The sequence below is a fragment of the Pongo abelii genome, chromosome 2, assembly GCF_028885655.2.
Source record: "Pongo abelii isolate AG06213 chromosome 2, NHGRI_mPonAbe1-v2.0_pri, whole genome shotgun sequence".
In the NCBI taxonomy this organism is placed as follows: Eukaryota; Metazoa; Chordata; class Mammalia; order Primates; family Hominidae; genus Pongo; species Pongo abelii.
The window spans coordinates 106,301,532-106,321,272 of NC_085928.1; the positions used below are offsets into that span (position 1 = coordinate 106,301,532).

General features: G+C 48.5%; 1 protein-coding gene and 1 long non-coding RNA gene across 7 annotated transcripts in view; one reads left to right on the plus strand and one right to left on the minus strand.

The window, feature by feature from the left end:
- Positions 1-2,562, plus strand: part of CDC25A (cell division cycle 25A) — a 31,375-nt gene extending 28,813 nt beyond the window's left edge. For all 5 annotated transcript variants that reach the window (XM_009239075.4, XM_054550872.2, XM_002813801.6 and 2 more), the window contains 2 exons: positions 260-371; positions 643-2,562. In XM_009239075.4, coding sequence (XP_009237350.1) covers positions 260-371; positions 643-783 — 253 coding nt within the window. In that variant the 3' untranslated portion in view covers positions 784-2,562. The remainder of the gene's footprint in view (positions 1-259; positions 372-642) is intronic.
- Positions 2,563-4,756: 2,194 nt separating this feature from the next.
- Positions 4,757-19,741, minus strand: part of LOC129058264 (uncharacterized) — a 70,877-nt gene continuing 55,892 nt past the window's right edge. For both annotated transcript variants that reach the window (XR_008523321.1, XR_008523319.2), the window contains 4 exons: positions 17,861-17,976; positions 5,831-5,949; positions 5,179-5,408; positions 4,757-4,954 (listed from right to left, as the gene is read on the minus strand). This is a non-coding gene — a long non-coding RNA (uncharacterized LOC129058264). The remainder of the gene's footprint in view (positions 4,955-5,178; positions 5,409-5,830; positions 5,950-17,860; positions 17,977-19,741) is intronic.

A 19,741-nucleotide genomic window follows, 5' to 3' on the forward strand; every position in this document is an offset into this window, starting at 1 on the left:
GGTGCTGGGCAGGACTCAGATGCTAGGATTGTTGGAGAAAGGAAAGTTGGGGAAGAGACCATCTACTGGCACTGGCTATGAGTGCTGCTCATGTGGCCAGGAACTTGCAACTCAGCACTGATTGTTTCTAAGAATAAATGTAAAGTTGGGAAGATGTGTATAAGGGGGACTTAGACCACAACTGCTGCTTTGACTGCGTTGCCTTGTTGCTGTGTGCTGGAAAAGCTAACCCTGCTTTGGCCTTCCTTCCCCTGACTAGGTGCCGGTATGTGAGAGAGAGAGATCGCCTGGGTAATGAATACCCCAAACTCCACTACCCTGAGCTGTATGTCCTGAAGGGGGGATACAAGGAGTTCTTTATGAAATGCCAGGTAAGACTTGGGTTGCAGAGAGCATCCCTCCTCCCCTGCCCCCAGTGGTAGACTAATGGATCTGTCTGGTGGTCATGACTTTCTTTCCAGGGGTCGGGGGACAAGGTGGGTATCTGCTGAACCCAAAGAAAGCCCCTGTAGAACTGGCCACCTAGGTCTGCCTGGCCGCTTTCAGCCTTGTAGCCCTAGGCAGAGAGGACACCAGGTTGTGGGTTTCCTCTGTACATGTGAGGCAGGTATACCCTAACCTCATTCTCTCCTGTCCCCTCAGTCTTACTGTGAGCCCCCTAGCTACCGGCCCATGCACCACGAGGACTTTAAAGAAGACCTGAAGAAGTTCCGCACCAAGAGCCGGACCTGGGCAGGGGAGAAGAGCAAGAGGGAGATGTACAGTCGTCTGAAGAAGCTCTGAGGGCGGCAGGACCAGCCAGCAGCAGCCCAAGCTTCCCTCCGTCCCCCTTTACCCTCTTTGCTGCAGAGAAACTTAAGCAAAGGGGACAGCTGTGTGACGTTTGGAGAGGGGGCCTGGGACTTCCATGCCTTAAACCTACCTCCCACACTCCCAAGGTTGGAGCCCAGGGCATCTTGCTGGCTACGCCTCTTCTGTCCCTGTTAGACGTCCTCCGTCCATATCAGAACCGTGCCACAATGCAGTTCTGAGCACCGTGTCAAGCTGCTCTGAGCCACAGTGGGATGAACCAGCCGGGGCCTTATCGGGCTCCAGCCATCTCATGAGGGGAGAGGAGACGGAGGGGAGTAGAGAAGTTACACAGAAATGCTGCTGGCCAAATAGCAAAGACAACCTGGGAAGGAAAGGTCTTTGTGGGATAATCCGTATCTTTTAATTTATTCAACTTCATCAATCACTTTATTTTTTTTCTAACTCTGGAGACTTATTTTACTGCTTCATTAGGTTGAAATACTGCCATTCTAGGTAGGGTTTTATTATCCCAGGGACTACCTCGGCTTTTAATTTAAAAAAGAAAAAAAAAGAAGGGGGTAAGAAAATGCAAACCTGTTGTAAGTTATCAGACAGAAAGCTAGGTGCTCTGTCACCCCCAGGAGGCGCTGTGGTACTGGGGCTGCTGCTGTTTAAGCCAAGAACTGAGGTCCTGGTGAGAGCGTTGGACCCAGACTTGGCTGCCTGACATAAGCTAAATCTCCCAGACCCACCACTGGCTACTGAGATCTATTTGGTGGGAGGTGTGGCCCTGTTCTTCCTCACCCCAGTTCCATGACATTGGCTGGTATAGGAGCCACAGTCAGGAAAGCACTTGAGGCAGCATCTGTTGGGCCACCCCCGGCTCAGTGCTGGAATGTTGCAGTGTAGGTTTCCCAGGGAAGGGGGGTGGGGGTAGATGGGCTCCACAGGATGGGGGAGGAGCATGTCCACTGAGTGTCTTCCTTATGTTGCTGTGATATTGATAGCTTTTATTTTCTAATTTTTAAAAAATGGTCATATTATGAGTCAAAGAGTATCAAATCAGTGTTGGATGGGCCACCCAAGGGTGAGGAGAGGGGCTGGAAGCCCTGGGCATTAGGAGAAGGGAGTGGGTGCTGGCATGGACATGACTGGATAGAATTTTCTCAGGAGGGAGCTTGGTGGATTTTGAAGGTGAAACTTTCTGGGTTTATCATGTTTTAATTTGAGAGACAGGAAGTCATGAATCATCACCGGTTGTCCCCTTATCTAACCCCATAAAAGTGGGAATTTCAAAAGAACACCTCATCCAAGGAGCTGGGGCGGACTTCATTGATTCTAGAGAGGCCTGTTTCAGTGCCTACTCATCCCTGCCCTCTGGTGCCAGCCTCCTTACCATCACGGCTTCACTGAGGTGTAGGCGGGTTTTTCTTAACACAGGAGACAGTCTCTCCCCTCTTACCTCAACTTCCTATTCTTGGGGTGGGGGGGTGGGAATCAGTGATGCTGGAGATGGCTAGTTGCTGTGTTATGGGTTTGAGTTACATTTGGCTATAAAACAATCTTGTTGGGAAAAATGTGGGGGAGAGGACTTCTTCCTACACGCGTATTGAGACAGATTCCAACTGGTTGATGATCTTGTTTGTAAGAAAGAGATTCTGTTGGTTGAGTGCCTAAAGAGAAAGGTGGGATGGCCTTCAGATTATACCAGCTTAGCTAGCATTACTAACCAACTGTTGGAAGCTCTGAAAATAAAAGATCTTGAACCCATGCTGTCTGCCTAGTTCTTGATGGATTTAAGGAGAATTACATTTCCCTTTAAGGTCCTGGGACCACATTAACTAAAATTAGTGTTTGGGATAGCCACATTTCCTCAAGAAGCTCTGAGTCCAAAAACTTGTGGTTCAGATTGATTTGCAAGATGAAATGGGCGCATAAAAAGTGTGCCTGAGGCCAGCCGCCGTGGCTCGTGCCTGTAATCCCTGCACTTTGGGAGGCCAAGGCAGGCAGATCACTTGAGGCCAGGAGGTCACAGCTGCAGTGCCCACACATAACTAGTGATGCTGGGGGCTACTGGGGACAAAGTATATTGGGCTGAAGCACAGAGGGACGCCCAGAATAGAAAACACGTGTTCCTTTATGTATGGGTTGGAAAACTAGGGGTTCAGGCATATTTGATTATATTATATATACACATATTTTTTTTGAGACAGTCACTCTTGCCCAGGCTGGAGTGCAGTGGTGTGATCTCGGTTCACTCCAGCTTCGACCTTCCAGGCTCAAGCAATCCTCCCACCTCAGCCTCCCAAAGTGCTGGGATTACAGATGTGAGCCACCATGGTTTTTAAAGTTTACTTTGAGCAAGTAATATTTCTGTGGATTGCTGCAAAGGCCAGCTGGCTTCCTGTCTGATCTATCCTTCCTAAAATTGCAAATTAAGTCAACCCATTATTGAGAGTTTAATGGTTTTTTTGCCTGTAAAATGAAACGACCTCTTTAGCCCATATGCTAAGATGCAACCTCAGCCTTAGCCTCTGCTCATTTTATGCTTCACTAACAGGTCAGGATTCTGTTTCTAGAATGCCCCTGCTCTCTGAAACTTGCTTGTTAGAGCTGGAAGCCTGCCATGCAGAAAGTTTGCATTTACTATAGAAAAATTTATGTGTGGACACCCACAAGGTCAAGAGTTGGTTAACTCAAAACCATGGGCAAAACTTAACTCAGTTTAAATTTTGGGGAAAACTATTCCATCCAAGGTGTGATCTGATTCAGATTTTAAAAATTTAAAGTATGCAAAGATGTACAAAAAATCAACACTCATATTTCACACACCAGCTTAAGAATGAACAGCTTAGCTGAAGCCCCTTGCCTACCCTGACTTCATCATAAACTCTTCAGCTGCACCCAACCCCCATAAAGGTAACACTTATCCTTCCCTGGTATTATGACTATTTCCTAAGCAAGAAGATAGATTCAGATTTTCCTTTTCTTTTTGTTTTTTTTTGAGACGGAGTTTCACTCTTGTTGCCCAGGCTGGAGTACAATGGCACAATCTCGGCTAACCACAATCTCCACCTCCTGGGTTCAAGTGATTCTCCTGCCTCAGCCTCCCGAGTAGCTGGGATTATAGGCATGTGCCACCACGCCCAGCTAATTTTGTATTTTTAGTAGAGACAGGGTTTCTCCATGTTGGTCAGGCTGGTCTCGAACTCCCGACCTCAGGTGATCCCCCTGCCTTGGCCTCCCAAAGTGCTAGGATTACAGGTGTGAGCCACTGTGCCAGGCCTCATGTTTTCAAACTTTACAAATTGTGCACCTATAAAGCTACTTGGGAGGCTGAGGCATGAGGATTGCTTGAGCCCAGGAGTTCAAAACCTGCCTGGGCAATATAGTGAGACCCCATCTCTAAAACAAAACAATCTCCATTATGTGCTCATCCATCCGTGACTCACTTTGATTTTTATTTCTCTGCTTATTACAGTTAAGAGCACTTGGCTCCAGGAAGGGCAAAGCATGAATCAATAGTGACTCAGGCTACATCTCTCCAGCAGAGGAACCTGGAGTAAGTCACTTCTCCCTCTGGGGCCTTTCTTCATAAATAACAAATGAATTTGAACTAGATTTACCGGCCAGGTGCAGTGGCTCATGGCTGTAATGCCTACACTTTGGGAGGCTAAGGTGGGCGGATAGTTTGAGTCCAGCAATTCTTGACCAGCCTGAGCAACATGCCAAAACCCTGTAACTACTAAAAATACAAAAAATTAGCCAGGTGTGGTGGTGTATGCCTATTGTCCCAGATACTCAGGAGGCTGAGGTGGGAGGATTACCCAAGCCCAGGGAAGTCAATGCTGCAGTGAGCCAAGATTGTTCCACTGCACCCCAGCCTGGGTGACAGGCGTGAGACCCTGTCTCAAAAAAAAAAATTAAAAAAAAAAAGAATTAGATGTTCTCTGTGACTGCCCCTGTCCCAACATACCGTGGCTCTGGCATTTGGATGTCCCCTTTGCATATGGCCCCTTTGCAATACCCACTTCAAATCTACTTGGAAGGGCCTCCGTGGAGGAAAAGCTGTTTCTCTCGTTCAATAAACGTTTGACTTGTGCTGAGCACTGAGGATAAGGAAGTGTGTAAGATGCAGGCTTTGTCTCAAGGCGTTCACCGGCTAGTGGGAGAAATAGTCACTAAAAATGACGAGGTCTTAGGTGTAACATTTCCACGTAACAGAAGCTAGGATAGAAAGGGGTCCAGAGGACATGGGGCTCAAGAGCAAGAAGTGGACCCCATAGGAGGCGATGTTCAAATCTAACCTTCAGCAGGGGTCTCACGAGACAGGGTGTTCCAGGAAAAAGAAACTGTGTTCAAAGGGGAAATACCATGCATTCATACCTGTGGACAAGGTAGGAGAAGTTTGTGGTGGGCGCTGGGGAGGATCCCTGAACGCCGTTCTGAGGAGTCTGTAAGCCTCGGGATCTATGAGAGCAGGACTTCTCAAACACGTGGGAAACTTGTTAAAATGCAGATTCTGATTCCACAGCTCTGGGTCGCAGCCTGAGGTTCTGCATTTTTAACAAACTCTCAAAGCTGCTGATCATTTTGCTACCCTTTGAGCAGCCAGCCTATAGAGGGTTTAAGAAGGGAGAAGTGTGAAGCCATGTAATTGCTGAGAGCAAGACAAAGGATGGATGATAGGTAAGGAATGATGATAATTGTAGTCGCAGCAGAAGCTGGGGCATAGGAGGGAAGGGCTTTAGGTGCTGGGATCTGGTGATGGATGGGTAGATGGGAGTGAGGGAGAGGGATGGATTCAGGATGGTCTCTTGGCTCCTGACCTGAGGAAGTGGCTGGACCACTGGCACTCAGAGCAGGAAATCAAGCAATACATGGCTAGGCACGGTGGCTCATGCCTGTAATCCCAACACTTTGGGAGGCCGAGGCAAGTGGATCACCTGAGGTCAGGAGTTCAAGACCAGCCTGACCAACATGATGAAACTCCGTCTCTACCAAATACAAAAAATTAGCTGGGTGTTGTGGCACATACCTGTAATCCCAGCCACTTGGGAGGCTGAGGCAGGCGAATTGCTTGAACCTGGGAGGTGGAGGTTGCAGTGAACTGAGAATGCACCGTTGCACTCCAGCCTGGGCAACAAGAGTGAAACTCTGTCTCAAAAAAAAAAGAAAAAAAGAAATACACAAGGAAAGGAAATATTGAAAAAGCCCAAGTTGAACTTTATAAAATTACTGGCCTGCATGTTTTATAAATATCAGTGTCATACATGACCAAAGAGAGGCCCAGGAACTGTTCCAGATTAAAGGAGACTCAAGAGACATGACAACTAAATGAAATGTGTGATCTTGGATGGGATCCTGCACCAAACCGAAAAAGAGTACTATAAAGGACATTTTTGGAACATTTGACTACACTGAAATATGAACTTTAGGTAAAATTATTATTATTATTATTATTATTATTTTGAGACACAGACTCGTTCTGTTGCCCAGGCTGGAGGGCAGTGGCGCAATCTTGGCTCACTGCAACCTCCGCCTCCTGTGCTCAAGCCATTCTCCTGCCTCAGCCCCCTGAGTAGCTGGGACTACAGGTACCCACCACCACACCCAGCTGATTTTTGTATTTTTAGTAGAGATGGGGTTTCACCATCTTGGTCAGGCTGGTCTCGAACTCCTGACCTTGTGATCCACCCACCTCGGCCTCCCAAAGTGCTGGGATTACAGGCATGAGCTACTGTGACCCGCCAGGTAAAATTAGTAACTCAGTGTTAAGTTTCCTGAATTTGATAATTATACTGCAGTTATGTATGAGAACATCCTTGTTCTAAGGAAATAATACACTGAAATATTACAGGTTAAGTGTGTGTGTGTGTGTGTGTGTGTGAGAGAGAGAGAGAGAGAGAAGTAGACAGAGTCAAAGGGAAGAAAGCAAATGCAGCAAAATTTGAAAAAGTTAAAATATATGACTCTTGGCAAAGGGTATAATGGAATTCTTTGTACTATTCTTGCAACTTTTCTGTAAGCTTTAAATTATTTCAAAAGAAAACATTTTAAAAAGGGGCTGGGCCGGGTGCAGTGGCTCATGCCTGTAATCCCAGCACTTTGGGAGGCCAACGTGGGTGGATCACTTGAAGCCACGAGTTTGAGACCAGCCTGGGCAACATAGAAAGACATCTTCTCTATAAAAATAAAAATTGAAATAAGTAAATTAAATAAAAAAGAGGGGCTGTCATGCTGAGCTCCTATGTGGATGGGGGGATCTGGGCAGTGACTGTCCGGTTGCCTGAGTGGTCAAGGGATGAATGTGAGGAGTGCTCCAGAGAAATATCCAGGCTGGTGACAGCAAGTTGTCACACGTATCCAAATGGCAGTTCTACCAGTGTAGAAGACAGGGAAGCAGAGAGAGAGAGGTTAGAGGCAGGATGCCAGGAAGCCAGGCAGGGAGGGGTAGGGAGCAGCCACAAGGAGGTCTCAGAGATAAGGTTAAGCTGGGCTGCCTGTGGTGGGACATATGTCACTGGTGACCTTGGGACACAAAGCCTGCCCATGCTAGGGTAGGGTTTGGGAGGGACAGGGAGGCGAGGCAGAAACAGCAGCAGGGGAAAACTGGGTGGCATTGGGTGTGGCACTGGGCGTGCTCAGCCTCTGTGTAACTATGACCTGGCAGCTGGGATGGGGGTGGATTACCTCGATGATTCTAAGACCTTAAGGTCTTGGTCATTCTGATTTCTAAGCAATGACTCCTGGAAGTTGTGCAAAGCCCAGTCCAGTGTCCCTGCTTGCACACTCCCAGAACAGAGGAGGCAGAGTCCCTTCCAGTGCTGGCCAGAGCAGGGCAGCTCTTCCGCAGGCAAAGTCAAATCCGCACCTCCATACTGTGGCTACTTTGTACATGTTGATTCATTTCCCATTTATGTTTTCTGTTTAGTTTTTCAATATGGATGTCTTTCTTCAATATGAAGTATTTCAGACATACAAAGCACCCACGTACCCACTGTCAAGGGTAAATAAAAACTTCCACCGATAGGCTTTCTTTGCCCTCTTGTTTCACTCTGCTGCCAGGCTGCCCGCGGGGCTTGGGGCCATGACCACTGCAATGGCCATAGGAAGACGTCAGATGGCAGTGGTGCCCCAGGTTTGTCTCCTCAGGTATCTCTGCCTTCTGGCTCCTCTCCTCCAGAGCCAGTCAGTAACTGGGAGGAGCTGGGGGCTCTCCAGGAGCTTCCCACCCCTTCCCCTGCCCTGGCTTCCAGCTGCATTTAATGGCACTTTGCCTGCTCTGAGTACAGGCAAAGCTGTGGCTGTTCCTTGTCCAAGCTGCAGTTCCCAATGGCCTAGTCTAAGCATGTGTTTCATGCACCGCAGTGCAAGGGCTCCCAAAGGGGAAAAAAGGGAAGAGGGCTGGTTTGGATTATTAGCATTTTGTATTTTTAATAAATGCATCAATGTGGTCATCATGGAAAAATGTCCGATCTTTGTGGGGTTTCTTTACACTTCCTTCCTAGTTTACTTTGGATGATGCAGGGTGGGTCATAGGCCTTAACCTTCTCAAGCGCAGCCTCTTTCCCCTGGCCGCTTCCTAGACTCTAATGAAGAAATAAGGCCTACTTTCTGATTCTGGTCTGCCCCTGACCAGTGGTGTGACACTGAGCAGAACACTTCACTTCTCTGGACCAGAGGTCTCACGTGTAAAGGATGGGCTTGGGCAACATCCCCATCCTCCCCCAAGGACTCCTTACTATTCCGTTCTTTGGGACCTCCTTACCTTTGCTGACACCTGCAGGGAATGCCTTTCTTTTTCCACAGAACTCTTTTTTTTTTTTTTTTTTTTTTTTTGGAGACAGAGTCTCACTCTTGTTGCCCAGGCTGGAGTGCAGTAGCAGGATCTCGGCTCACCACAACCTCCGCCTCCCAGGTTCAAGCGATTCTCCTGCCTCAGCCTCCTGAGTAGCTGGGATTGCAGGCACCTGCCACCACGCCTGGCTAATTTTTGTATTTTTCGTAGAGACAGGGTTTCACCATGTTGTCCAGGCTGGTCTCAAACTCCTGAGCTCAGGTGATCCGCCTGCCTCAGCCTCCCAAAGTGCTGAGATTACAAGCATGAGCCACTGCTCCTAGCCTTCCACAGACTCTTATTCTTTTTAGGAGGGGTAGGGATGGGGAATAGGTTTTCACCCTGAGTAGCTGGGACTATAGATGCACACCATCACATCCAGCTAATGTTTTTTTAAATTTTTTTTTGTAGAGACAAAGATCTCCCTATGTTGCCAGACAGGTCTCAATCTCCTGGCCTCAAGTGATCCTCCCACCTCGGCCTCCCAAAGTGCTGAGATTATAGGAATGAGCTGATGCATCTGGCCTCTGATTCATTCTTGTAAACATAAATAATATAATTGTCCGGCTGGGTGCAGTGGCTCACACTTGTAATCCCGGCACTTTGGGAGGCCTAGGTGGATGGATCGCTTCAGCTCAGGAGTTCAAGACCAGCCTAAGCAACGTGGCGAAAACCTGTCTCTACAAAAAATACAAAAAATTAGCCAGGTGTGGTGGTGTGTGCCTGTAGTCCCAGTTACTCTGGAGGCTGAGGTGAGAGGATTGCTTGAGTCTGGGAGGTGGAGGTGGCAGAGAGCCGAGATTGTGCCACTGTACTACAACATGGGTGACAGAGTGAGATCCAGTCTCAAAAATAAAAATAAAAATAAATAAATAGGCCGGGTGCAGTGGCTCACGCCTATAATCCCAGCACTTGGGAGACCTGAGGTCAGGGGTTCGAGACCAGCCTGGCCAACATAGCGAAACCCCATCACCACTAAAAATACAAAAATTTAGCTGGGCATGCTGGCAGGCGCCTATAATCCCAGCTACTCGGGAGGCTGAGAAGGAGAATCACTTGACCCAGGAGGTGGAGGTTGCAGTGAGCCAAGTTCACACCACTGCACTCCAGCCTAGACAACACAGCAAGACTCCATCTCAAAAATAAAAATAAAAATAGGCCAGACACGGTGGCTCGCATCTATAATCCTAGCACTTTGGAAGGCCGAGGTGGGCGGATCGCCTGAGGTCAGGAGTTCGAGACCAGCCTCGCCAACATGGCAAAACCCTGTCTCCATTAAAAATACAAAAATTTGGCCAGGCGTGATGGCAGGCGCCTGTAATCCCGGCTACTTGGGAGGCTGAGGTAGGAGAATCGCTTGAACTCGGGAGGGACAGGTTGCAGTGAGCTGAGATTGCGCCATTGTGCTCCAGCCTGGGCGACAAGAGCGACACTTTGTCTCAAAAAACAAAACAAAACAAAAAAAAGCCTGGCCAACACAACAAAACCCTTTCTCTACTAAAAATACAAAAACTATCCGGGCGTGGTGGCAGGTGCCTGTAATCCCAGCTACTTGGGAGGCTGAGGCAGGAGAATCACTTGAACTTGGGAAGCAGAAGTTGCAGTGAGCTGAGATCGCGCCACTGCACTCCAGCTTGGGTGACAGAGAGAGATTCCGTATGGAAAAAAGGAATGTAAAACTCGATGGGATAAACTACAGTTTAGAATTAAATCCAACTGGCCCAGGCACGGTGGCTCACACCTGTAATCCCAGCACTTTGGGAGGCCGAGATGAGTGGATCACCTGAGGTTGGGAGTTTGAGACCCACCTGACCAACATGGAGAATCCCCGTCTCTACTAAAAATACAAAATTAGCCGGGCGTGGTGGTGCATGCCTGTAATCCCAGCTACTCAGAAGGCTGAGGCAGGAGAATTGCTTGAACCTGGGAGGCGGAGGTTGCGGTGAGCAGAGATCACACCACTGCACTCCAGCCTGGGCAACAGGAGTGAAACTCCATCTCAAAAAAAAAAAAAAAGAATTATTAAATCCAACTGGAGAGAGAGCTAATATGCTGGAGAAATGTGTTAGAAGATTATTTGGAATGGAATGAGATACATACTTATGACCCTTAGGAAACCATGAAATAGGTGGAAAGAGACAGAACATACTGAGAAAATCTAACTATATCAAATTTGAGTCCCAGAAGGAAAGAAAAGAAAGAATAGAAGAAAGGCAATTTTTGTTTTTGTTTTTGTTTTTCTGAGATGGAGTCTCACTCTATTGCCCAGGCTGGAGTGCAGTGGCACGATCTTGGCTCACTACAACCTCCACCTCCAGGGTTCAAGTCTTTCTCTTGCCTCAGCCTCCCAAGTAGCCGGGATTAAGGCATGTGCCACCAAACCCGGCTAATTTTTGTATTTTTAGTAGAGACGGGGTTTTACCTTGTTGGCCAGGCTGGTCTTGAACTCCTGACTTCGGGTGATCCGCCTTCCTCAGCCTCCCAAAGTGCTGGGATTACAGGCGTGAGCTACCATGCCCGGCCAAGAAAGGCTTTTTTTTTTTCTTTTTTCTTTTTTAGATGGAGTCTCACTCCATCACCCAGGCTGGAGTGCAGTGGCACGATCTCAGCTCAACCTCCACCTCCCAGGTTCAAGCTATTCGCCTGCCTCAGCCTTCCGAGTAGCTGGGATTATAGGCATGCGCCACCATGCCCAGCTAATTTTTGCATTTTTAGTAAAGATGGGGTTTCACCATGTTGACTAGAATGGTCTCGATCTCTTGACTGCGTGATCTGCCTGCCTCAGCCTCCCAAGGTGCTGGGATTACAGGTGTGAGCCACAGCACCTGCCAAGAAAGGAACTTTTTAAAGAAAGAATACCTGATGAACACCTTAAATCCCCAAAATCAAGAAATCCCATGAATCCCAAGCAGAGTAAATAAGAAGAAATCCACATTTGGGTATGTAACGAGGACAGTATACCAAAGATGCAGGATACCAAAGCGCATGCTGAACAGAAGGCCAGAGGACCGACACAGAGACAACACATAGCTGCTGCTCAACAGCAACAGTGGAAGACTAAGGCAACATGGAAATACTGCAAGCCTCACTGTACTCTCACCCTTCCTAATCCCATGTCCCTCTGAAAAGATAGCCCCTATTAAGTTAGGGGCGTACCTTCTAGACCTTTTCTATGCATGTATAAATATACATAATGTATATGGATATGGATGTGTGCATCTATATTTATTTATGTTTATTATTATTATTATTATTTTTTGAGATGGAGTCTCACTCTGTTGCCCAGGCTGGAGTGCAGTGGTGTGATCTCGGCTCACTGCAAGCTCTGCCTCCTGGGTTCACGCCATTCTCCTGCCTCAGCCTCTCCAAGTAGCTGGGACTACAGGCACCTGCCACCACGCCTGGCTAATTTTTTGTATTTTTAGTAGAGACAGGGTTTCACCATGGTCTCGATCTCCTGACCTTGTGATCCACCCACCTCAGCCTCCCAAAAAGTGCTGGGATTACAAGCGTGAGCCACAGTGCCCGGCCTATTATTTTTTTTTAGAGATGGAGTCTCACTATGTTGCCCAGGCTGGTCTCAAATTCCCAGACTTAAGACACCCCTCTGCCTTAGCCTCCCTAATAGCTGGGACTACAGGCACACCCTAGGGTGTCCTGGCCTTTATCTATATTTAGGTATTGCTATGGTTTGAATTCTTGTCCCCTCTGAAACTCATGAGATTTAATTGACATGAAGCCTTTAGGAGATGATTAGGTCATGATGACTCTGCCTTCATGAATGGATTAATGCTCTTATCATGGGAGTGGGTTAGTTATCTCGAGACTGGGTTTGTTCTCAAAGCGAGTTCAGCTGATTTCTTCTGTCTTCTGCACTGGCTTCCATCTTCTGCCATTCTCCCACAGGATGACCCTCTCCAAGGTGCTGGCGCCATGCTCTTAAACTTCCCAGCCTCAGGAGGTGTAGGAAATAAATTTCTTTTCTTTCTTTTTTTTTTTTTGAGACATAGTCTCGCTCTGTCACCCAGGCTGGAGTGCAGTGGCAGGATCTCAGCTCACCACAACCTCCGCCTCCCGGGTTCACGCCATTCTCCTGCCTCAGCCTCCTGAGTAGCTGAGGCTGCCACCACACCCGGCTAATTTGTTGTATTTTTAGTAGAGATGGGGTTTCACCGTGTTAGCCAGGATGGCCCCGATCTCCTGACCTCATGATCCGCCCGCCTCAGCCTCCCAAAGTGCTGGGAACAGGCATGAGCCACCGTGCCTGGCCAATAAATTTATTTTCTTTATAAATTATAGTCTTGGCTGGGCACAGTGGCTCACACCTGTAATCCCAGCACTTTGGGAGGTCGAGTTGAGTGGATCACCTGAGGTCAGGAGTTCGAGACCAGCCTGGCCAACATGGCGAAACCCCCAACTCTACTGAAAAAAAAAAAAAAAGGCCGGGCGTGGTGGCTCACGCCTGTAATCCCAGCACTTTGGGAGGCCTAGGCTGGCGGATCACCTGAGGTCAGGAGTTCAAGACCAGCCTGGCCAGCATGGTGAAACCCCATCTCTACTAAAAATACAACAATTAGCCGGACATGGTGGCGGGCACCTGTAATCCCAGCTACTGGGGAGGCTGAGACAGGAGAATCCCTTGAACCTGGGAGGTGGAGGTTGCAGTGAGCCGAGATTGTGCCATTGCACTCTAGCCTGGGCAACAAAAAGCGAAACCCCATCTAAAAAAAAAAAAAATGGCAAAACCCCATCTCTAGTAAAAATACAAAAATTAGCCAGGTGTGGTGGCGGGTGCCTGTAATCCCAGCTACTTGGGAAGCTAAGGCAGGAGAATCACTTGAACCCGGGGGGTGGAGTGAGCCAAGATCACACCATTGCACTCCAGCCTGGGCGACAGAGTGAGACTCCATCTCAAAAAAAAAAAAAAAAATTACAGTCTCATGCTTGAGGGGATGGGCACTGTATTCCCCATGATGCACTTATTTCACATTGCATGCCTGTATCAAAACATTTCATGTACCTTGTAAATATATACACCTATTATGTACCCACAAAAAAATTGAAAATTTAAATAAATAAATAAATAAATAAATAATAGTCTCAGCTGGGCGTGGTAGCTCACACCTGCAATCCCAGTGCTTTGGGAGGCTGAGGCAGGACGATTGCTTGAGCCCAGGATTTCAAGAGCAGCCTGAGCAACATAGTGAGACCCCTGTCTCTATTTTAAATAAATGTAAATAAATTACAGTCTCATGTATTCTGTTATAGCAGCATAAAACATACATTAGAGGCCGGGCACGGTGGCCCACGCCTGTAATCCCAGCACTTTGGGAGGCCGAGGCAGGTGGATCACGAGGTCAGGAGATCGAGATCATCCTGGCTAACACAGTGAAACCCCATCTCTCCTAAAAGTACAAAAAATTAGCCAGGCATGGTGGCGGGCGCCTGTAGTCCCAGCTACTCAGAGGCTGAGGCAGGAGAATGGCGTGAACCCGGGAGGCGGAGCTTGCAGTAACCTGAGATCGCTCCACTGCACTCCAGCCTGGGCTACAGAGCGAGACTCCGTCTCAAAAAAAAAGGAAAAAAAAAAAAAAAACATATGTTAGAATAACTTAGATATATTTGAATAATACAGTTGTCCCTTGGTATCTGTGGGGAGTTGGTTCCAGGACCCCCGTTGATATCAAAATCCACAGACGCTCAAATCGCTTATATAAATGGCATGATATGGTGATATGGCCAGGCACGGTGGCTTACGCCTGTAATTCTGGCTCTTTGGGAGGCCAAGGCAGGAGAATCACTTGAGGCCAAGAGTTCAAGACCAGTCTGGGCAACATGGAGAAACCCTGTCTGTACTAAAAATACAAAAAATTAGCTGGGTATGGTGGTGCGCACCTGTTGTTAAACAATTTTCACCTAGTTTCTTTATTGCAGGGTTTCTCAGAGCCCTTGGCCTGCCAGCATGCATCATGAATTTCAAGAGACGACAGAGCATTTTCCAAACCTATTTGCCCATGGAGCCTTTTCTCCATGGAGTATCTCATTGGACTTAAGTTTCTGAGGACTAATTTTGGGGATGCTGTTTTCTCTTCTATGTGGCCATTTTCATTTGATTCTCACAGGATGGAATTCACCCTCGTTTTATGGATGCAAACACTCATGCTCGTGGAGGTGGGTGAGTTGCTTCCGGTACTCAGTTAACAAACAGCAGAGACGGAAGTAGATGTTTGGGCTTCAGGTTCTAAGGCTAGACTCTTTTTCTTTTCCTTCTTTTTTTTTTTTTTTGAGACTCACTCTGTCACCCAGGCTGGAGTGCAGTGGTGCAATCTTGGCTCACTGCAACCTCCACCTCCCAGGTTCAAGCGATTTTCCTGCCTCAGCCTCCTGTGTAGCTGAGATTACAGGTATGCGCCACCACACCTGGCTAATTTTGTATTTTTAGTAGAGATGGGGTTTCTCCATGTTGGTCAGGCTGGTCTCGAACTCCTGAACTCAGGTGATTTGACCACCTCGGCCTCCCAAAGTGCTGGGATCACAGGTGTGAGCCACCACGTCTGGTGGCCTAGACTCTTTCTTGACTTTCTCCCACTTTCAAGTCACCTTCTCAAGAGACAGGCTGCTGAGCTTGCTTCTCAGGGAGGTGGAGAGTAGGCTGACTGGTGGGAAGTTGGAAAGGGCAATTTCAGGGAGCCACCGAGCGCGAGCTTCAGAGTTAGTGACAGGGACAGAGCTCTGTGTTGGACTTTCCAGGCCTTAGCCTGGTAACTCCTACTGCCACCAAACATGAAGCCTCTGCTCTGGCCCCACCTACCTCACTGTCAAGCCCTGCCTCTGGCTGCAGAATGGTGAGTGAGACAGGGAAATTGTGTGATAGGTGGAGTTTCCAGGAATAATGGGGTGAGAAAACACTCCCAGGCCTGAGCCCCGATGGAAAGAGCCCCACAGGAGTGAGTCTGGAGGGAAGAAAATCCTTGAAGGCCTGAGCCATTGTCTCCTTTCTGCAGGACACTGGGTCCACCCCACCAAGGAACTCAGTGGTCCCTGAACAAATGGGAGATTATTTTCAGGGTCCTTTATAGCATTCTTTGGCTATTTTTGTCTTCTCTTTCTGTTAAAAGTACATTCACACAGGACATTTCCTTCCTCTAACACAAAGCAGCACAGAACGGTGGGAAGGGTGCTGGCTTGGCATCGGCCGCCTTGCTGAGCACTGGGACAGGTTGCTCACCTCTGGCCTTCAGTTCCAAATGTGGGCTTCAATTTACTGAGCCCAGAAGCAATCTCTTGGTGACACCAACATTAAATTTCTTCTTCTTTCTTTCTTTCTTTTTTTTTTTTTTTTTGAGATGGAGTTTCGCTCTTGTCACCCAGGCTGGAGTGCGGTGGCGTGGTCTCGGTTCACTGTAACCTCTGCCTCCCAGATTCAAGAGATTCTTCTTGCCTCAGCCTCCCGAGTAACTGGAATTACAGCCATGGGCCACCACGCCTAGCTAATTTTTGTATTTTTAGTAGAGACTAAAGGTGATCCACCCTCCTCGTCCTCCCAAAATGCTGGGATTACAGGCACAAGCCACCACACCAGCCCGACATTGAATTTCTATGAGACTTAATTTCTGGCTGGGCGCAGTGGCTCACACCTGTAATCTCAGCACTTTGGGAGGCTGAGGCAGGTGGATCACTTGAGGCCAGGAGCTCGAGACCAGTCTGGCCAACATGGCGAAACCCTGTCTCTACTAAAAAATAAAAAAATTAGCTAGGCGTGGTGCTGGGCGCCTGAAATCCCAGCTACTCGGGAGGCTGAGGCAGGAGAATCACTTGAACCCTGGAGGTGGAGGTTGCAGTGAGTTGAGATGGTGCCACTGCACTCCAGCCTGGGCGATGGAGTGAGACTCTGTCAAAAAAAAAAAAGAAAGAAAGAAAGAAAGAAAGACTTAATGTACTAATTTACGGCAGGAAGACCCTGCTTTCCCTCTCCTTCCTGACCTCATGATGGGTCCTGAACCAATAGTTGAGAATGAAGGAAGAGATTGGGGCCACTTGATCTAAGTTTGATGAGTGAGAGAAATTGTCCCCGCATCTGGGCAGAGGGCACCTCCTGGGTACTCAGGTTCTTGGGCATCATGTCTCTCCCTCGATCCAGCTGGCCATGCACAGGCATTTTTGTTCTCCTGAGCCCTGGTTCTAGATGGGTTAATGCTGTGATTCAGCTGCAGTCTAGTCTCAGCTCTCCTGAGCTTGGGAGACACCCTGTCTCTCCCCTGCTCCCACCCCACGCCTATGCTGCACCTCGAGGGCAAGGGTAGCAGGGCCGATGGAAGCTGAGGCACCTCACCTGCGTGGCATTTACCAGGGCCCAAACAGCTGGGTGTGCAGAAGGAAGAATGAGGAGCCTTGGCAGCTGCCAAGCTACCCAGCGGGGGAGGGAAGGTGGCCAGGTGTGGCTGAAACAGGGTGCGGTGACTGGTCTGGGAGCTCCGAGGCCTGCCCAGACATCTGGCTGGGTCAGGAGGGCCGGGTGTGCTAAGAAGTTTGGGCTGCCCCAAAGCACAGGCTACTGAGAACCTCATGAGCATAAGATTTGGTGAGCGCCTGAGCGGAGGAGGGGACGGGTGGATGAAAACTTCAGATTCATTATCTGTAAAGTGTGGATAAATAGCAGGGTGGTTTGAAAATTAAATGACTTAGACCAGCCTGTCCAATATGGTGAAACCCCATCTCTACTAAAAATACAAAAATAAGCTGGGCATGGTGGCATATACCTGTAATCCCAGCTACTTGGGAGGCTGAGGCAGAAGAATCGCTTGAACCCGGGAGGTGGAGGTTGCAGTGAGCTGAGATCGTGCCACTGCACTCCAGCCTGGGCGACAGAGCGAGACTCCCTCTGAAAGAAAGGAAGGAAGGAAGGAAGGAAGGGAGGAAAGGAGGGAGGGAGGGAGGGAGGAAGGAAGGAAGGAAGGAAGGAAGGAAGGAAGGGAGGAAAGGAGGGAGGGAGGGAGGGAGGAAGGAAGGAAGGAAGGAAGGAAGGAAGGAAGGGAGGAAAGGAGGGAGGGAGGGAGGAAGGAAGGAAGGAAGGGAGGAAAGGAGGGAGGGAGGGAGGAAGGAAGGAAGGGAGGAAGGAAGGAAGGAAGGAAGGGAGGAAAGGAGGGAGGGAGGGAGGAAGGAAGGAAGGAAGGAAGGAAGGAAAGAAGGAAGGAAAGAAGGAAGGAAATTAAATGACTTAATACATACAGGGTACGTAGCACAGTTCCAGTAAGTTCTCAAAAGTCCCAGGCATGATTATGATGAGTCCAGCACATAGGATTGGGCAGGTTCAGTGTCTGATTCATCTGTTATCCTCCGTGTAACTACAAAAACAACAGACGAAATCAAGACAGCAGCAAAAGTCATCTCCCTCGAGTCCTCGTGAAACCCTATGAGGCAGATACCATTATTGAGCCCATTTTCCAGATGGACAGACAGGCACGGCGAGGCCACCATAATCAGCTAAGGCTAAGCCATGAAGCTGCTGCCCCCACAGAGGACCTGGCCCATACTCTGGCTGAGGCGAAGGTGGTTCCTCCACCCTCTCCCACTGCCCAACACCAGATCAGAGAAGCCTACTGAGGCAGATGAGGAAACAAGGAACCAAGAGGTGACAAGCAGAGCCAGGAGCAGGTATTCTTCCCTCTGAGTGGCCTCTCCAAGCGGCCTCCACCAGACCCTGCCCTCATTCCTGAGCTCACCTCCCGCTCTACCCCTCCACTTCTCCCTCTCTTCCTAGTTGGGTCATCTAGGCCTCTTGCCCTCCAGGAAGTCTTCCCTCAGCAGCCTGCCTGTCGGGGGAGTGCTCTATGGAGCACTCTCACCCTGGGCATCACTATGGAAGTGAGTGAATGGAGCCCCTTCCTTTTCCACATGACTTTGGTGAACCACAGACAGTCTGGGAGATACTTCCCAAAGGTGTTGGCCAAAGCCAAGAGACAACTAAAACAACTAGTAATATTTACAGAAAACTTCATCCAACAGTTTTTTTGTTTTTTTCATATGGGGTGTCACACTGTTGCCCAGGCTGGTGTGCAGTGGCATGATCTCACTGCAGCCTCAACTTCCCCAAACTCAGGCAATCCTCCTACCTCAGCCTCCCACAGTGCTGGCCAGGAGATCACTTGAGCTCTGGAGTTTGAGACCAGTCTGGGCAACATAGTGCAAACCCATCTCTACAAAAAATACAAAAAATTAACCAGGGATTGTGGCTCATGCCTGTAGTCCCAGCTACCAGGGAGGCTGAGGTGGGAGGATCACCAGAGCCTGGGAGGTGGAGGCTGCAGTGAGCCAAGATCACGCCACTGAACTACAGCCTGGGTGACAGAGTGAGACCCTGTCTCAATAGTAATAATAATAATAATAATTAATAAATAAATAAAATAAAGCTCCAACTTGCTTCTTCCCAAGTGAGGGTGTCCTCACCCTCAAAGGAGCTGGTAGGGCTATGCTGGGGTCGTGTTCCCTGCTCGCAGAGAGCTTGCACTGCAGAAAGACCATAGCTCTGTGTCCCTGTCTGTGAAATACACACTTTATTGTGATGTAGAGCAAATGCTTGTAAAGCTCTGGACACAGAGTTGTCGCTCCATGCACGGCTTTATTTCTCAGCACAAATGCTAATTTCCCTTCCAAATGCAAAGCTTCTCAACCTCTCAAGCAGTTTAGATTGTCTGAAGGTCACAGCAAGGTCTCATGTTCCGTTTTGCTCACTGGCCTTTCCTGCCTCACTTCCTGCCTGCCTGTTCGTCCTCAGGTCCAGCCAAACTTCTCAGCGTTCCTCAACAATTTGCCTGTTCACAGCTGTGTGTCCCTGAACATGCTGCTCCCTCCGGTGAAACACCTGTCCCTCCCCTTCTTTGCACAACAAACTCCTGCCAATCTTTTTCTCTCAGTTCAATCCTCCTCCAAAGCTTCTTCAGACTCCCCTGGGCAGTGTTAATTATTCCTTCCTCTGCTCTCTCGGGCTTTGTCCATATGATTATTATTTTTTAATTTTTAAATTTTAATTAAAAGAAAAAGAAATGGGCCGGGTGTGGTGGCTAATGCCTGTAATCCCAGCACTTTGGGAGGCTGAGGCGGCGGATCACG